Source organism: Mesoplodon mirus (genome assembly GCF_964341445.2).
Source record: "Mesoplodon mirus genome assembly, chromosome: 3".
In the NCBI taxonomy this organism is placed as follows: domain Eukaryota; kingdom Metazoa; phylum Chordata; class Mammalia; order Artiodactyla; family Ziphiidae; genus Mesoplodon; species Mesoplodon mirus.
Genome location: NC_138978.1, coordinates 35,942,974 through 35,959,980, shown reverse-complemented (window position 1 = coordinate 35,959,980; position 17,007 = coordinate 35,942,974). Strand labels below are relative to the sequence as shown.

The 17,007-nt window shown below is 58.5% G+C and overlaps 1 protein-coding gene across 3 annotated transcripts; it reads left to right on the top strand.

Moving 5' to 3' along the window:
• Positions 1-470: 470 nt before the first annotated feature.
• Positions 471-16,427, top strand: COL9A2 (collagen type IX alpha 2 chain). Of its 3 annotated transcripts, none has more exons than XM_082616383.1 (33): positions 471-522; positions 790-1,191; positions 2,434-2,508; positions 3,728-3,763; positions 3,848-3,910; positions 4,933-4,986; positions 5,111-5,146; positions 5,239-5,262; positions 5,571-5,624; positions 5,977-6,030; positions 6,151-6,198; positions 6,463-6,519; positions 6,606-6,659; positions 6,998-7,051; positions 7,448-7,501; positions 7,599-7,652; positions 7,773-7,826; positions 9,204-9,257; positions 9,631-9,684; positions 9,895-9,948; positions 10,875-10,919; positions 11,295-11,348; positions 11,964-12,017; positions 12,307-12,360; positions 12,446-12,517; positions 12,785-12,820; positions 12,968-13,012; positions 13,089-13,121; positions 13,299-13,445; positions 13,727-13,781; positions 14,120-14,308; positions 15,072-15,149; positions 15,580-16,427. In XM_082616383.1, the coding sequence occupies exons 2-33, from the start codon at positions 1,120-1,122 to the stop codon at positions 15,777-15,779; spliced, it is 2,067 nt and encodes a 688-aa protein (XP_082472509.1). In that variant the 5' UTR covers positions 471-522; positions 790-1,119; the 3' UTR covers positions 15,780-16,427. The 3 variants fall into 3 exon arrangements, with proteins under 3 accessions (XP_082472509.1, XP_082472508.1, XP_082472510.1); XM_082616382.1 differs by lacking the exon at positions 471-522 and having other exon boundaries at positions 804-882; positions 1,010-1,191; XM_082616384.1 differs by lacking the exons at positions 471-522; positions 790-1,191; positions 2,434-2,508 and adding an exon at positions 2,771-3,034.
• The last annotated feature ends 580 nt before the right edge of the window (positions 16,428-17,007 follow it).

Below are 17,007 nucleotides of genomic sequence, written 5' to 3'. Positions count from 1 at the left end.
AGCAAACTGAGACTTCATATGGTTTTAGGTCCTGTGGTGATACTCAGTGACAGAGTCAGATTCCAAAGCACTCTACCAACATTGCTTAAGTGAATGAAAGGGAAGGTAAGAAACTCTGGAGAGAGGCTATACTTGACAGGTTGGTTTTGGAAACTCTGGTAAATAAGGTGATGGTTGTTTCCATGATCATGGAGGAGCTCACTTGGAGGGAGAGAGCTGGCCAATCCCACAGACTCTGGTGCTTAAGGGAGCTGCAGAGAAGAAAAAGCAATAGAAGAAGGGCTGGATGGTGGACACCTGGACAGGGAAGACTTCAAGGATGGAATGAATGGCCAAGGCAGACCCAGGTGCCAACAGCTTCATGACAGGAGGACTGAAGAGGGGTTAAGCCTCACTGGTGACCTCCAGCAGGGGCAGAAGCAGGGAGGTGAAGGAAGATGAGGAAGTTTAGAAGTGCTAGTGAAGCCAGAGGGAGGAGGCGGAGTGGGTATTCACAGGATGGCTGATCCAGGAAGGGTCTTGGTATGTTTTAATACGGAAGAGGCCTCATTGATTGTATGTGGAGAGGGACGAGGTGGGTGGGGAGGGGCAGAGCCTGCTCCAAGGTCTGCAGAACCTGAGGCGCCCTGGGCCTGGGCCCTGGCATAGAGCACCCAGGCCGGGGCTCGCAGGCAGAAGTGGCCGAAGACATGGCTCAGGGGATGGGACGCGGACTGTGGGTCGGGGGAAGGGGCTGGGTCCTGGAGATCAGGCTGGACAAGGACCTGGGAAGGCCCTCTGCTTCCTCAGAGAGAAACGGAGGCGTGGTCCCCGTCCGGCACCCCAGCGGCTCTTCGGATTACCCGGCCGGTGCCTCGGGGAAGCCCGAGGCGAGGATGGAGGGTGGGCGCTGGCGGCTGGAGGCTTCCGAGCGGGGCGGAGCTGGGCCGAGGGCGCCGGCCTCCCTCCCCGGGTCCTCTCAGGTGACAGACCCCCGCGGGCCCCCCGCCCCGCCCCGCCGCATATTCAGGAGGCCGGACCCGCCCAGTCCGAGAGCAGCTAGCGCGGCCGCGCCGGGAGCCTCAGCGGTCGGTGCGTGCGTGGAGCCGGCACCCAGCCTCCTCAAGTCCGCCGCCCGCCATGGCCCCTGCGGCCGCCCGCCGCAGCCTCCTGGTTCTCCTGCAGGTGCTCGGGCTCGCCCTGGCGCAGATCGTAAGTCCCGCGCCGGGGTCCGGAGTGCGGGGTCTGGGTCCGGGGTTCAGGATCCTGCGGTCTAGTCAAGGGCTCCCTCTGCCTGACCCCCACCCTCTGCTGACACTCCCTAGCGCGACGGGCAGCTTCGGACAGTCCCGCGGCGCACGTCCCCTTAGGAGGGGCACAAACGGGGGGGCGTCTCGGCACAGTGAAAGGAGCTGGAGGAGCCGGGGAGCCAGAGGGACCCTGTCCCGAGATGCTCGGCCCTGCCTGGGACGGGCAGCGTGAGGCGAGAGCTGGCGCCGGGTTCTGGCAGCCCGGAGAGCCCAGGTGCCGGGGGACACAATGGTGCCCATTCACGGGGCTCCGGATTCTCCGCCCCCGCCGCCTCCCAGGGGGCGCCGGCTCCAGCCAGACGCCGCTCTCGCTGGCTGCTGCCTCTCTGCCGGGCTCGCGCGCTCGCGTCTCACTTTCGAGGGCCGGCTGGGGGGAGGGGGCCTAACGGGACGCGGGCGCGGAGGGGCAGGGCCCGGGCGCCAGCCTGGCACTTCTCGGCCTGGGGAGGGCGCGGGCACCTGGCAGGCGGGGGACCCCCACCCGAGTCGGGGGTGGCCCCGTAAGAGAGCCACCTAAGGGAGGACGGAGGAGCGGTGCTGCGAGAGGGGTGCTCTGAGTAGGAGAGAACAGGCTTCCCTTCCCTGTGTCCCCTCACGCCCCGTCTCTCTGCGCCTCCCCAGCTGTCCCGTCGGACTTTATCCGCAACGGGGGGAGAGGAAGGGGTACCTACTCACCTTCAGTATCTGTTGTTCACCTAAAAATAATGCGAGCAACCGTCCATTGAGGAGCGAGCGTCTCTAGGCACCATCTTCCTTACCATCGGTTATTTATTTGAGCCATCAGCATCTACATCTGTTCCCACCCACGACAGCGCAAGGGCAACATGGTACAGTGGAAGGAGGTGGGCAGACCTAGGACGGAATTCTGGCTCCACCGCTTACTTCCGGTGATCACGGACCCCTTCATCTTTCTGAGCCTGCTTCCTCAACTGCGAACTGGGGCTTGTTAGTTTCGGCCTCACAGTTCTAAGCATTCAAGAAGATAATATATGTAATGGTACACAATATCTGGTACACAGTGGGTTTTCAATAAACGGGGAGTTCGCGGCTCCCTGAGGAGCGCCTTTTCCTCAGGGTGGGGTACACTCCTGGATGCCCAGTTCCCTGCACTATCTGAGGGCTGCACCCCTGTATGTGTTTTCAGAGAGGTCCACCAGGAGAGCGGGGGCCCCCGGGCCCCCCGGGGCCACCGGGAGTGCCTGGATCCGACGGAATCGACGTGAGTCTCTAACTTGGGACGGGAGGGGGAGAGAGGCGGCGGACAAAGGGGAACTTTGTGAGCCCTGGGAGTGGGGGGCGGGGGGCGGGGCAGTGAGGTTGACGTCTGGAGATGCAGTGCCCCCTGTTGCCAGTAGGCGGCGCCAGCCTGCACCACAAGGAGACCGTTTGTTCTACAAAAACCTCAAACCAGCCTCGAGAGGAAGAGCCCCTCATAGCCGCCGGCGGACAAGGAGCTGCTGTTCGGTCTGCCCGCCACAGCTCACAGCGATTCCTTATCCCTCGCCCCCTCCTCCCTTCTTTTTTGGGGTGGGAGACACCCTGCCTCCTCGCCCTGCCCTCTGGCACGTCTGGATGCTTCTTCAGGGTAGCTTGGGAGCCTCGGCCAGACCGCTGACCAGCTAGGGCCAGACTCCGGTCTCTTCTCTTTGCATTTTTCTCCCCGATTTAGAACCAGCTGGTCTCGTTCCCTGCTCTCCCTACCACAGTGAGGGTTAAATACCACATTCTGGATGCTCCCCCAGGAGGTCAGCCCCATGTTTACCCATCTCGACAGCCTTCTATTCAACCTGGTGCCCCACCCTCCAAACACAGGGCGCAGGGTCCCTGCCAGGCTCTCTGGCCGCCACAGGCTCTGAAATGCCTGGAAGCTTCTCTGGGGCTGAATGTGATTCCACAGCCCATGTCTGTCCTCCACCAAGGATCCTTTGTCACAGGGGAAGGAGGTCTTTCTTGCCTTGGTGGCAGACTGAATCTGTCCCCTTGGTCCTTGCCCTTGCCCCATCTCGTTTTCCTGACCCCAACCCAGAAGGCCGCCACTGACCCCTTCGCTTACCTCCCCTTCATGTTTTCCTAAAAACCCCACGTTTCTCCCCACACTTGCTCAAATCCAAGAGGCACCTGCTCTCCGAGGTAACTTGGAGCCAACAACCCTGTTCGCAGGTCTCCTAACTGGCCCCTTACCAACACTGGCATGACTAGAACCCACTCGCATGCTGTTATCACCCTCTCCAGCCTGCCTGGGATTGGTGTCAATCCACCTATGGTTTTCTTGAGGGAAAGGGAGCTATTTTCCTAAAAAGCACAAGGCTTGAGAGGACCCAGGACAGAAGAGAGGAGAGTGAGGAGAGGAGCATGTGGGACGGGCCAGCCAGGGCTTGTGTGCCCATCTCGGGGAGCACGAGCCATAGTGTGCTGTCTCAACAACTTGTATCTTACAGGGTGACAAGGGGCCCCCTGGGAAAGCTGGCCCTCCGGTGAGTGCTTTTTCCTCCTTGACCTCTGACCCTTCCAGGTCTTGCCCTCCTGTGTCTAATGTTTGCTCCATTTCTGTTTTCAAGGGACCTAAGGGAGAGCCTGGCAAAGCGGGGCCAGATGGGCCAGACGGCAAGCCCGGGATTGATGTGAGTACCTACCTGAGCGTCAGGTAGAGCAGGTTAGGGCTCCACTCACTGACTTCCAGAACCCAATTCTGGCATCTTCCCTGATCTGCTATTCGGAGCAAGATGGAGACTCTACAGCTGTGAGCCCCCCTCACCTTCATATGAGATTTTGACCTCACACCCACCCCAGGAGCATTGAATCACAAGCAAATGGGGGTCCAGAGAGGGGTTCTGCTCATCAGCAGAATTTAGTCTCACATTTCTGGCCCCCAAGTATCAAACTGAATACTCTGGGCAGAGCTCTCCTTATGCTCCCTCTCCCTTCCTCTCCTTTTTCCTTCCCCACTCCACCCGTCCCAGCCCCAGGCACCACTCAGGAGAGAAACATTATTTGGTTGATACCACAGAGTTCCCGGGGACCCCAAGGTCACAGGCTCCTGGACACAGCCAGGGGCAATGGGAAGTCTTCTTTTTGGGGCATACATTTGAGTCAGTCGCTGAAAGATGGGAGGAAGAAGAGGCCCCCATGTGTTGCCTTTGCCCTGCTGGTACAAGAGGTGCCCATTAGGGCTGTGACCAGCCACCAGGGCCATTCCAACTTGTCCACACCCTGCAAAGATTACAAAATATATTGCCTTCCACATCGGTTTTCATAGCCACCCAGAGAAGCAAGCATGATTATTAATCCATTTTGCAGATGAGAAAACTAAGGCTCAGAAAAAGTTGCCAAGGGCAGACATCAAGAAAATGGCTAATCCAGACCTATGTCTATCTAGGTTTTCTAGACTCCTAGACTGGAGGCATGAGGTCTGGGCTGACAAATCTTTGGGCCTTGGTTTCTCATCTTTCAAAAGACAATAATCGTCAAGGACTATGGTGGGGACTGGGGGAAGGGAAAGTGAGGTGTTGACGCCCTTAGGCCTTCATGGAGTGTGGTGAAAGGCAGCCTGGGCCCACCCAGGAGAGACCTCTGGACCCGCCCTGCCCCACGGGTCAGGGAGCAGGTTCGCCCCTCACGGATGTACCTTCTCTTTCTTCGCCAGGGTCTGACTGGAGCCAAGGGGGAGCCTGGTCCCATGGGGATCCCTGGAGTCAAGGTAAGTAGCCTGCTGGGGGCCTCAGCACGGGAAATCTAGCGCCAGAGTTTGGGAGGGGCTTCGGCAGACAGGAGCAGGGACCCAGGAGACCCCAGCCTCTGAGCCTCCCCCATTGCTCTTGCAGGGCCAGCCTGGGCTCCCAGGTCCCCCCGGCCTGCCGGTGAGTATAACTGGCAAGGGCTTTAAAGGACCCTTTGTGGGTAGGGGGACTTGTAAAAGGAGCCATGAACCTAATCTTTTCTTCTGTTCCAGGGCCCTGGCTTCGCCGGACCTCCTGTAAGTCTGCAGGGGTGGGGCGGAGTCCCTGGGACTCTCTGGGAAGGAGGGTACAGAGGGCTTCCAGGGGACTGACCAGCATGGGGAGGGGCCAGCAGGCCGCGATGGTGCTGGAAATGGGCAGACTTGTCAGAGAACTCTGGGCGTATCCACTGGCTCTGAGATTCTCTGTCCCTTAAAGCCCTAATCTGTCAGCTTCTCTGGTGTTGGTTGCAAAGTGAAAGCAGGGAAGAGGGCTCTGGGTCCCTCTGTGCCAGGACTGGGCTGACCCTCTGAGGCATCCCAGCCACTGATGTCTCTGTCCCTAGGGACCAGCTGGACCTGTTGGCCTCCCTGGTGAGATGGGAATCACGGGCCCCAAGGTGAGCCCCAGCTACCCCTCTGCTCACTCTGCCTCCTGCCCTCTGCCTTCAAGCTGGCAAGCTGAGTATCTCTCCAGGATTTCCTGAGTCTGCCTCTGGCCACCAGGGAGCTCCTGCAGTTCTGGGGTAGAAACCCCTCCTGCTGAGCCCACCCTGTGCTAGGTCTTCCAGGGAGGCCAAGGGCTGGGGCCATCCCCCCGAAGATCAGGCCTTGATCTCCCCAAGAGCCCAGATCTCAGGAGGTGACCTGGAGGGCAGGGTGGACAGTGCAGTGGCAGGAACTGGAGGAGGGGGCAGGGGTGACCTAGGCAGGACTGGACAAGGGTATGATTTGGGCCCTTCTTGCTTCCAGGGGGATCCTGGACCAGAGGGACCAGCAGGGCCCCCGGGGCCCCCTGGGAAACCGGTAAGTGTCCTCAGACCTCCCACATGGCAGTGTGTGGCTGGGGAAGGACAAGAGTCCTTGGCGCAAGCCTGGGGTGGGGACAGTTTGCTTCAGGCTCCGTCTCCATACATCTTTTCTCAGGGCCGCCCAGGAACCATTCAGGGTCTGGAAGGCAGCGCGGACTTCCTGGTGAGAGGCGGGGTGGGGGAGGGGACGGGGAGGGGGCTGGGGCGGGGCTAATCCGGGGAAGGGGCGGGTCATCTTGAGAGGGGCGGGCAAGGAGATAGGTTCCTTCAGGAGGTAGGGTCAGAGGGAGATGGGGAGGGGCTGCAGCTGAGAGGTGCAGCCAGGTGCGGTGGGAGGGGGGATCGGAGCTGGCAAGATGGGGAAGCACTGCCCAGTTGGCCTGGGACTGGCCAGTGACCACAGAGCCCTGCGGGATTTCCTTTCCAGTGTCCAACGAACTGTCCAGCGGGCGCGAAAGGGCCCCCGGGGCTGCAGGGAGTGAAGGTGAGCTCCTGGCCCAAGTCTTGGGGGACGGGGTTGGGGGACGGGGTGGGGAGGGGACCTACTCTGAGCTCTCTCCTTCCCTGCAGGGGCATCCTGGCAAGCGCGGGCTTCTGGGAGATTCCGGCCGCCAGGGAAAGCCGGTGAGTGTGAGGGCTGAGGGCCCTGGGAGGGTGTGTGTGGAGAGGGGCCTACAGGAGCCTGCCCCCCATGCTTCTCCCTTCCCCTTCCCCTGTGGGGCTCTGGGGATAAAGCCTTGAGCTGGGAGGCAAGAGGCCTAGATTCTAGGTCATTGTGTCCCTGGGCAAGTCCGTTCTCCTTGCTGTGCTTCCATTTCCCCATCCGTCCGTCACATGGGACCGTATGGTTTCTAGGAGGGCTTCCTGCCTGCTTTTGCTGGGAAGAGGATGGTGTCTTTGGTTGTCTGTATGTTTGTCTCTCGATCTGTCTGCCTATCTGACTGCTCTTTCCTGCCCCTTAGGGTCCCAAGGGAGATGTGGGTGCCTCTGGAGAGCAAGGCATCCCTGGACCGCCGGTAAGGAACATTTTCCAAGGGCCCTCCTCACCTCTCCTGGGAGACCTTAGTGGAGTCATTCTCCTGCTCTGGGCTCTAACTTGTGAAAGAGACACCTGTGTCCAGCTGGTGTGTCTCTGGGTGCGGGCGGAGGGAGGCTGAGGCTGACTGTGAGAGACTGGGGGACAGGAACCAAGGCTGTCAGCCAGAAGACTCACCTGAGGCCCAGCTTCTGCACTGTCCCTTTTGAGTGACGCTGGCGAGTCTCTCCCATCTCCGAGCATCAGTGACCATCCGTGATGGGGACTCCGTGCCTGCCTCAGAGAGGCACTGAGAAAATTGGGGGGGGGGGGTCAGGGAAGCTGTCATGAAGTGGGCCTTCTAGTGGCCATCGCTGTCATTCTTCTGTCTTGACAGGGTCCCCAGGGCGTCAGGGGCTACCCGGGCATGGCGGGACCCAAAGGAGAGACGGTGAGTGGGTCTGGGGTGTCCTGCAAGAGCTGCTGGAACCAGCCCCCTGGCCTCTGGGGTCCAGCCGGGACTGACCTGTGACCTCTGCTCTCCCCAGGGTCCTCACGGGTACAAAGGCATGGTGGGCTCCATCGGCGCCGCCGGGTCACCAGTGAGTCTGCTCCTGCTTCCGCCCCACCCACCTCCTCCAGACACGCCTCCTAGGGCTGCGGAGGGCTGCGGCTCCCCCTGAGCCCTCATAACTTGCATTTCTGTTTGTCCTTCTTGCCAGGGTGAGGAAGGTCCTCAGGGGCCACCAGGCCGAGCTGGGGAGAAGGGTGACATGGTGAGTCCTCAGGCACCCCTGTCCAGTCACAGCCCCTGGGGAGAAACGGGTGGACTCAGCTCCACCCAAGGCTCACGTGCATGCACAAACGTGTGTGTGTGTGTGTGTGTGTGTGTGCATACGTTATTCTGCGTGTCTGTGCGTGTGGGTGACTGATGTGAGGGAGGAACGTCTGTGCCCCGAGCCCAGCCAGCCCCAGCAGCCCCCTCCTCCAAGTTCAGCCTGTTGCTGATCAAATTCAGACTTTGGGAGAACCGTGTAATGCAGTCCCACGGTCACTGGGGCCAGACAATGAAATTCCAGGGAATCAGTCATGGGGCTAATGGGATTTGGTCCAGATCCCAGTTCTCTTAACTCCCTCTTTTTTTTAAAAGTAAAAGACTATCTATTTTGAGCAGTTCTGAGTTTACAGAAAAATTGAGCAGAAAGTAAAGTTAGGGTTGTTTTTCTTTTTGTTAGGTTTTTTTTTTTTTTTTTTTTTTTTTTGCGGTACGCGGGCCCCTCACCGTTGTGGCCTCTCCCGTTGCGGAGCACAGGCTCCGGACGCGCAGGCTCAGCGGCCATGGCTCACGGGCCCAGCCGCTCCGCGGCATGTGGGATCTTCCTGGACCGGGGCACGAACCCGTGTCCTCTGCATCGGCAGGAGGACTCTCAAGCACTGCGCCACCAGGGGAGCCCCTTTTTGTTAGTTTTTTATTGTGCAAGCTTTTTAACAAACGCAAAAGTAGGGAGAATAATATAGTGATCGCTTATGTACCTACCTCCCCAAATTAACCTTTTACCGCTCTCACTTCATCCATCCTCTTCTTCCTTTCTTTCCTTCACTTCATTGCTTTGCTCTGATATTTTCAAGCAAATTCTTAACATTACGTCATGTTACCCACTTCTGAATGTATCTCTTACACATGAGCCTCTTTCCTCACATAACCACCATATCATTATCACACCAACAAAATTATCAATTATTCCTGAACATCATCTAATCATCAGCTTGTAGTCAATTTTTCCCAGTGATCTCAAACATGTCTTTTCAGGGTTCTTGTTCAAATCAAGGCCCAAACCCAGTCCACACATTGTCTTTAGCTGTTGTGTTTCTTCACATCAGTGTCACTCAGGGTCTTGGTGGGTCTCAGGAGCGCGGGCTCCTCCCCTGTCCTGCTCCAGCCCAGCCTGCTTGGTGCTGACCTCTACTCCCTCCCGCTAGGTCCAGGGCAAACTCACACAACTAGGCCCCTCTCCTCCAGCCCCTGCACAGCATGGCCTGTGCCACAGGGACCCTGGGACCCGGAGGCCACTGTTCTCAGCTGTTCCCTTCTCTGAACAGCCAGACAGGAGTTCAGCCTCCTGCAGGTGATCTGATCTCTGTCTACTTTGCAGGGCAGCCAAGGTATCCGAGGACCCCAGGGAATAACAGGCCCGAAGGGAGCAACCGTAAGTGGACAGAGGGCGGGGACCAGGCAGCTCTCCAAGCCCCCAGAGGAGGAGGAGCCTGGAATTCTAGACTAAACTCTGTTGCCGGTGGGCTGTCACCTCGGGAAATACCCTCTTTCTGCGCCTTAGTTTTTTCACCTGTAAATAGGGTGGTAATGTAGGAGAGGTCCTGGGACACTCATCACCCACACAAGGGAAGGACTGTGGTCCATTCCACGAAATCCCTTCCCACTTCCACTCTCCCACCCCCAATTGGCTGGTGGGGCTTCCCAAGGTGACCTGACCCACTTCCTACACACAGGGACACAGGTGGGTGGCCTGACCGTAGGCATCTCCCCACTGTGAGTGTCCCTTCAACTTTCCTCCTGAGCAGGGCCCACCAGGCATTGACGGCAAGGACGGGACCCCAGGCACACCTGGCACGAAGGTAGGAGTGGGGACGGCTGGTGGGATTGGGGCAAGGGTCAGGGCCCTTTCCAGCTGAGGCTCTGAGTCCCATCACACTGAGCCTGGAGGCCTAGGAGCCTGGGATCCTCACACATGTCACAGACACATTCCTGGTTGCCTTGGGGCCTCAGTTTCCCTGCCTCCACTCGGGTGGGAGACTCATCTGTGTCTCTGGTTCTGTCTCTTGCAGGGCAGTGCAGGACAGGTGGGGCGGCCAGGAAACCCGGGCCACCAGGGCCTAGTGGTGAGTATGGGGCGGAGCCATGGGGGCTGCCACACTGCAAGTTGCTTATCCTCCTCCAGGAGGCCAGGCACTCTGTGGCCCACCTCCCCAGGGTGGTGAGTGGCTGATGAGATGGAAGTCACACACCCAGGGCTCGTGCTCTAGTCCTTGTCCCCACCCAGCTCAGGCCTCCTCACTAAGTCTGGCCTGGCTTAGGCTTCATCATTCGGACAGTTGCTCCGGCCTTCTCTTTGACCATTCCAACCGTCCATGTTGGCTAAGTGGAATCTGACCATTTCTCTGCTAAACACCTTCCATGCTCCCCCGCCACTGCTGCCTCCAGGAAAGCCATTCTGTCCAGTCATTCAATAGAGTTACTGAGGTACAGTAAGTGGCAGGGAAAGTTACGAACAGGACAGCTACACTCCTCGTCCTCAGCTCATCTTAGCATCTAAGGACCACCATGATCTGAGCCCAGCCTACCCCCTGCCTCATCAGCCACTGCCTCTCTTCATCCTCTCCCTTCTCAACATGGCCTTGGCTTTTCTGCCTCCACACATTCAAGCCTTTACTCGTCCCTCTGCTTGGAATGCCCTTCCCATCTCTCTGTGCCTTCTCACCGTCAGGCCCACCTCCATCCCACACCTTCTGGGAACCCGTATCCCTCCCTGCCAGGGGTACTGAGGCCGAGGCCTGCTAACATGTCCACGTGTAGACTGTGTTCCTGTGTGCACTCACATGTGGCCCTCTTCTCCCCATGGGCCACAGGCCTTTCTGTACCCACCGCCTCTCTCACCAGGGATTCGCGGCTAGGCACAGTCAAGTTCATGGCTGGGCCTTCTGCTGTTCAGCTTCCATAAGGCAGGGGAGGAATCCGGGAGGCAAAGCAGTAGGTGCACAGAGCTCCCCCTGCCAGGGGAGAAACTGACATCAGCTTCCTTCTACAGGGTGTGCCCGGCCAGCCTGGGACAAAAGGAGGCCCTGGAGACAAGGTAAGAGGGCAGAGTTGGCTTCATCTGAGCAAGCGAGCCTGGGGGCAGGGACCAGGGACGCGGCTTAAAGACTGCAAGCCCAGTCCTCAGCCCAAGCTCAGAGACTTGGCCGGGACACAAGTCCCTTGGGCCTAACCACCTGCCTCCTGTCACCTCCCTCCCACCCTCATCCTGGCTAGAGGAGACAGGATGGCATGGCTGCATATCTAGATGAGAAACAGGAAGATCAGTGGAGTCCAGAGGACCTCACCAAGAACCCTCTCCTCTCCCCAGCTCATTTGGTTCCAGAGTCTTTTTAAGGTTCCCTGGGCTTCTCCGAGGCCAAGGGCCTGACTGGGCTACACAGACTGACCTCAGAACTCTGTTTTCCTGCAGGGTGAGCCAGGCCGGCAAGGCTTCCCAGGAGTCTCTGGTTCCCCCGGGAAGGAGGTGAGTGTCCCCTCTTTTGACACAAGGCCTCTTGCTTTGCTCCCTTCCCCCGCTCCCCCAGGCCTGTGGACCCTGCACGCATTGTATGGGGCCTGAGTGAGACTGTGAGGTGGAGCCCTAGCCTAGGGGTGCCCTCGGTGCCAGTCGAGGCTCTGCCACTGACGCAGGGAAGCCCTCTTCTCTCTCTGGGCCCCGGTTTCCCTGTGTACAATGCAGAGAGGGTGGGAGCTGCTTCTGTCCTGGGGTAGGACCTCTCCAGATGGCCCAATTGACTGGGGCTGAGAATCCAGCAGGAAGTCATTCATTCATTCATTCCATAAACATTCACCAAATATCTGCAACCCACTAGACGCTGAGATAGACAGTCTCCTACGCACATGGAGCTTACAGTTTCGTGGGAGAGACAGACATTAAATTAAATAAATGATCGCATGATGACTACAACTGTATAGGGTCCTATGAAGGAAAAGTACAGGGACCGGAAGAAGAGGAAGTGAAGGAAGTCTTCCTGATGAAGCAAATTAGCTGAGCCCCAAGGGTGGGAAGGGGCTGGCCAGGTGTGGAAGGGAGGGATCCTCCAGGCTATTGCTCACCTCTGATTTCTCTGTCCCCCAGGGAGAGCCAGGGCCTCGAGGAGAAATCGGTCCCCAGGGCATCATGGGGCAGAAGGTAAGTGCCTGGCAGAGTGGCCCCTCCCTGGGGGCCTCTGCAGCAGCTGGCACTGCTGGACCCAGGATCTTGGTCCTCTCAAGGCTCCTCCAGTACCTGCCCAGTCCTGCCCAGCCTGCATGAGGCCTCCGAGTCAGGGCCTCAGTTTGCTGGTCTGAAGTGGAGCCAAGGACCTCCACGGTGGTGACAGCAGGAATGGAGGGCACCCTGACCACGCAGCGTCTGGGATCTGGCAGGGAGAGGCTGCCACTGCTGATAGCTGGGATGTGACCTTCACTTTCCATTTCAGGGTGACCACGGTGAGAGGGGGCCAGTGGGACAGCCAGGCCCTCAAGGCCGACAGGTAAGTGCAGGGTGGCTGAGATGGGCATGGGGAGCATGTCTGGGCACCTCATCTGACTTATTCCTCTGGTTTCTTTTCTCCTCAGGGCCCCAAGGGGGAACAGGGTCCCCCCGGAATTCCAGGGCCCCAAGGCTTGCCAGGCATCAAGGGAGACAAGGTACCAAATGGGGCTGGAAAATACCAGGGAAAGACGCCTTAAGACTCTGGGGGAGGAGTCGGTGGAGGGCAGTGAGATCCTTGAGCACCGCAAATCTTCGTGGAAAAAGTACTACCTGTGGGTCCCAAGGGACCCCGGGGTTGGGGGGCGGTGCGAGGCGGAGCTGCAGAGGGGTGTGTGGCCAGGAGCCGGGGTTGTGGGGACCCTGTGGACCCAGCCTCCCCTGGACCCGAGCTCACCAAGCCCCGGACTCCCCGCTTTCTCCAGGGCTCCCCAGGGAAGACCGGGCCCCGCGGCGGAGTGGTGAGTGCCAGCATGTCCCCTTCCCCCGCCGTCTGGGCATCCCGCGTCGGGGCAGGGGACGCGGGTGTCACAGGCCAGCACAGCCGCCCCGCCCCTGCTCCCACGCCACGCGGGGCCACCGCGGTCTGACTCGGCCTCAATCTGCAGGGCGACCCGGGGGTGGCTGGCCTCCCAGGAGAGAAAGGCGAGAAGGTGAGCCGGCTGCGGGGGGCGGCGGGCGGGCCCTGGGACCCCACCGCCTCGTGACCGCGCTTCCTTGTGCTTGCAGGGCGAGTCTGGCGAGCCGGGGCCCAAGGGACAGGTGAGTCCTGCAGCCGCGACACCACCTTCCCCCTCTCCCGCCACCCGCTTCCCTCGGCGCCGCTGGGGACCAGGACCGCGGCTCCCCAGGCTTCCCTCCCCCCCATCCCATCCTTCCCCGACCCCGACCCCCGCTGCCCACAGCGCGTGCGTCCTCTGACCCCGGCTCTCTCGGCAGCAAGGAGTCCGCGGAGAAGCCGGCTATCCGGGCCCCAGCGGGGATGCAGGCGCCCCGGGGGTACAGGGCTACCCCGGGCTCCCGGGCCCTCGAGGACTGGCTGGAAACCGAGGCTTGCCCGGACAGCCCGGGAGGCAGGGCGTGGCGGTAAGTTGGCCTCCGGGGGAGGAGGAGTCTCTTTGGAAGGCCATCTCTTTGGGTTGCTGTTTATCGCCCCAAAGGCTGGGAATTACCAGAGGAAGCTGGCTTCCCTGAGGCTGGTTCCAAACCTCAGGGTCAGAGAGGATGGGTGTGGGTGCAGGAGGGATTTCAGTCAGATGCTGAAACTACTTCAGGTGAGAAAACGGGAACAGGAGGGGGTCATCGCGCTGGAGCGGTCAGCCCTGGCAGCCAGGGGCTTCTTCCTGAAAGAACTCCTCTGCTTTCAGGGTCGAGATGCCAGTGACCAGCACATCGAGGATGTGGTGCTCAAGATGCTGCAAGGTGAGGGGCCGGGGGGCAACAACTCCTCCTCACAAGTCAGGGCATCGCCATCCTTCAGGAGCCTCTTGAAGTGGCCTTGCTGGAGAGTCTGGAGTCAGGGGCGGCCATTCCAGCTCTGCCTCCAAGGAGCTGGGGACCTTACCTACATCCTTGCCCTCTCAGGACCTTTGACATCCGTACAACAGCCTGAGGAAGGTGGAGGTTAACCCCCAGGCTGTTCTGTGTGCACATGTAGGGACCAGGGGCCAGGGGCCAGGGGCCAGGATGCTCTGCCTCCCCCAGTTTTACTGAGCTGACACCCATCTAACAGACTTCTCTGTCTCCCTCCCTCCCTCCAGAGCAACTGGCAGAGATGGCTGTGAGTGCCAAGCGGGAGGCTCTGGGTGCGACCGGGATGATGGGTCTCCCAGGACCCCCTGGGCCTCCTGGGTACCCAGGCAAGCAGGGACCCATTGGGCACCCTGGCCCTCGGGGCATTCCTGGCATCGTGGGAGCCGTGGGTCAGATTGGCAACACCGGGCCCAAGGGTGAGTGCTATTCTGTGGTGGCCAGGGGATGGGGGTTTGGCCAAGACCAGCCCCTGGGGGGGTCTCAGTTACTGAGTTGATTGCCCTGCCTCCTGTTTTATCTTTCGTCATTCCCCTTCCCAGCATGAGGTATAGACACTTTCACCCATTTCTGCCACGTGTGACTCCTGGGCTTGCTTTTTCAGTAGCAGATTGATAGAAATGAATGTACTGTTTTACAGATTGGGTTTTTTGGGGGTTTTGTTTGTTCTAAATTTACTTAGTGGTACTCCATAAACCTCCTTCCACGTCTCTAAAAGTGGGGAGGCAGATTAACAAAATACTAAAGGCAAGCTCGAGTCACAAGACAGGTGTGAGTCCAGACTCTACCACTTTCTCATTGTGGCTCCTGAACAAGTTACCTGTTTATCTTCCTGGGCCTTAGATTTATCATCTGTAAAATGGGGATATTAATAGCAAGAACCTCATAGTTGTCATGAAGATTACACCTATAGGTAACTTACATAGAGTTGGCACAGAGTAAATGCCAACTATTGTTATTATTAGACACTCTCCTGTAAAGAACTTTATCAGCTGTATAGTCTTCCATCCTTTGGACTTGCCTTTATTTAATCAGTTCTGCAGTCATTTCCAACTTTCCCCTATTATAAACTAGCAAAAAACAAGTAATTGTTGTGTGTGAAATAGAAATTAAGTAGCAAGCCAAGTAGAAAAAAAGCATTTTCCTATTCTGAAAAACTAAGGCTTGATTCTTTCTCTGCAGGAAAACGTGGAGAGAAGGGTGATAGGGGAGAAGTTGGACGAGGGCATCCCGGGATGCCTGGGCCCCCAGGGATCCCAGGTAAGATCTTGGCACTGCCCAGTGGCAGTTGTGTCCCTCGGCTCTGGGATTAATGACCCAAAGACAACTGGGTCTCTTCCATGGAGGCCTCATGCTCAGCCAACTCAGTCCCACACATCCGATTTTTGATACTTTTGGAGCACCCAGGAGCCTCTGGGTGGGGTCTGGCTGAGAACTGGGCAGCAGGGATTCTGAGGACTTCCTGGGTTGCACAAAAATCTGCTTCATGGAGGGAAAGGAAGGGGCATATGCTCCCCAGGGTCACTGATTGGGAGTTGGGAGGAAAGGACAATCAGAACCTGTGTCTGTGGCAGAGTCCCTTCTTTCTGTGGTGTCCTTGGCTTCATTTTCCCCACCTGAAAAATGAGACAGGAATTCTAAAGCTGAGACAGGAGTAGGCCTTGATGTCTTGACCTTCTCCCTCTCACAGGACTGCCTGGCCGGCCTGGCCAGGCAATCAACGGCAAAGATGGAGATCGAGGGATCCCAGGGGCCCCAGGAGAGGCAGGCCGACCTGGCCTGCCGGGCCCCATGGGGCTGCCAGGCTTCTGCGAACCTGCGGCCTGCCTTGGAGCCTCAGCCTACACGTCTGCACGCCTCACAGAGCCTGGATCCATCAAGGGGCCATGAGCATCAGGCCAAGACAGAGCCCAGTGGGCATCCTGGGGGGAAAGGACTAGGTGCCCTCTGGGTGGACATGCATCCCATTCCTCTGCCCAGGAAACTAGCTTTCCCGGGACCTTTGACTGGGACCCAGGAGTCCTGAGGAAAAGTAAATTCTAAAACATGGGGGAAGGGAAGGGAGGACATCGGAGTAAAAAGGTGAGGCTAACAGACAGGGCAAGTGGCACCGGAGAGTGCACGGTCCAGAGGATGGGGTGGCTTTCCTTCCCGGAGCACCGCTCAGATGTCACCAAAACAAATGTCTCCTTAATTTGCACCATCCTCCACTGGCCATCTTGTCCTTGGGGCAAGTGGACTGATGCCTTTGCTGGTTCCTGATTCCATTTTCACCCCCTGGGCTTACTGGGTGACTGCCCAGAGGTGGCCATCCTTAAGCCAGTCCACTACTTCCTCCCTGCCTTCCTCCCATCTGAGTATTTAAACACCCATCTCCCTTCCCTTTCTGGCATCACCCTCTCCCACCAAACCGCTAGATCTACCCAGGCCTTTCTGTAAATAAAAGCCCCTGACTTGGGTACAAACCAGGATGTGAGTGTTGGGCTTAATTTCTTGTGGATTAGGGGTGGGCCTCCACGACCTGAGCAGGACGGTCAAGGGCTCCAGAAGGGGAGGGTGGAGGGCGGGGTACCTGCCTCTGGGTACATCCTGAATTATTAGGATGGCACAGCATATTTGAGGAACACCTGTGGGATGAACCTGCAGGTAGACTTAGGATGGTGACCCTCTGTCTAACTTTGGGCAGATCCTTCCCAGCCTTTGTACAGCTGGGCAAGGACTTGGCCTTGCCTCATTTATTCAGTAGAGCGCACCCAATGTCTTGCCAGGGCCTGACACACAGGAGGTTCTCTGTGAGTTTTGGCACCCACCGTGTGCTCGCCCTGGGGCAGGAGCTGGCAGCCAAGACTGGAAGACCTGGCTCTTGCCTTCCAGGGGCTTCTAGGCCCGTGAGAAAAACAGACCTGGACCTGGATGATGAGGGCAGAAGTGACATTCACTCATGCCACTTTCACTGAGGGAACATCTAGGGGAGACTGACTTAGATCTGATGTGTCGGTCTGAGGGCTCCCAGCCTCATGGCCGTGTAGGCCAGCAAGGCCACTCCAAGCAGCATCAGCAGCAGGAAAGGGCGTGGCAGGTACCTCTGACCCATGCAATGATGGGAGCTTTTGAAATT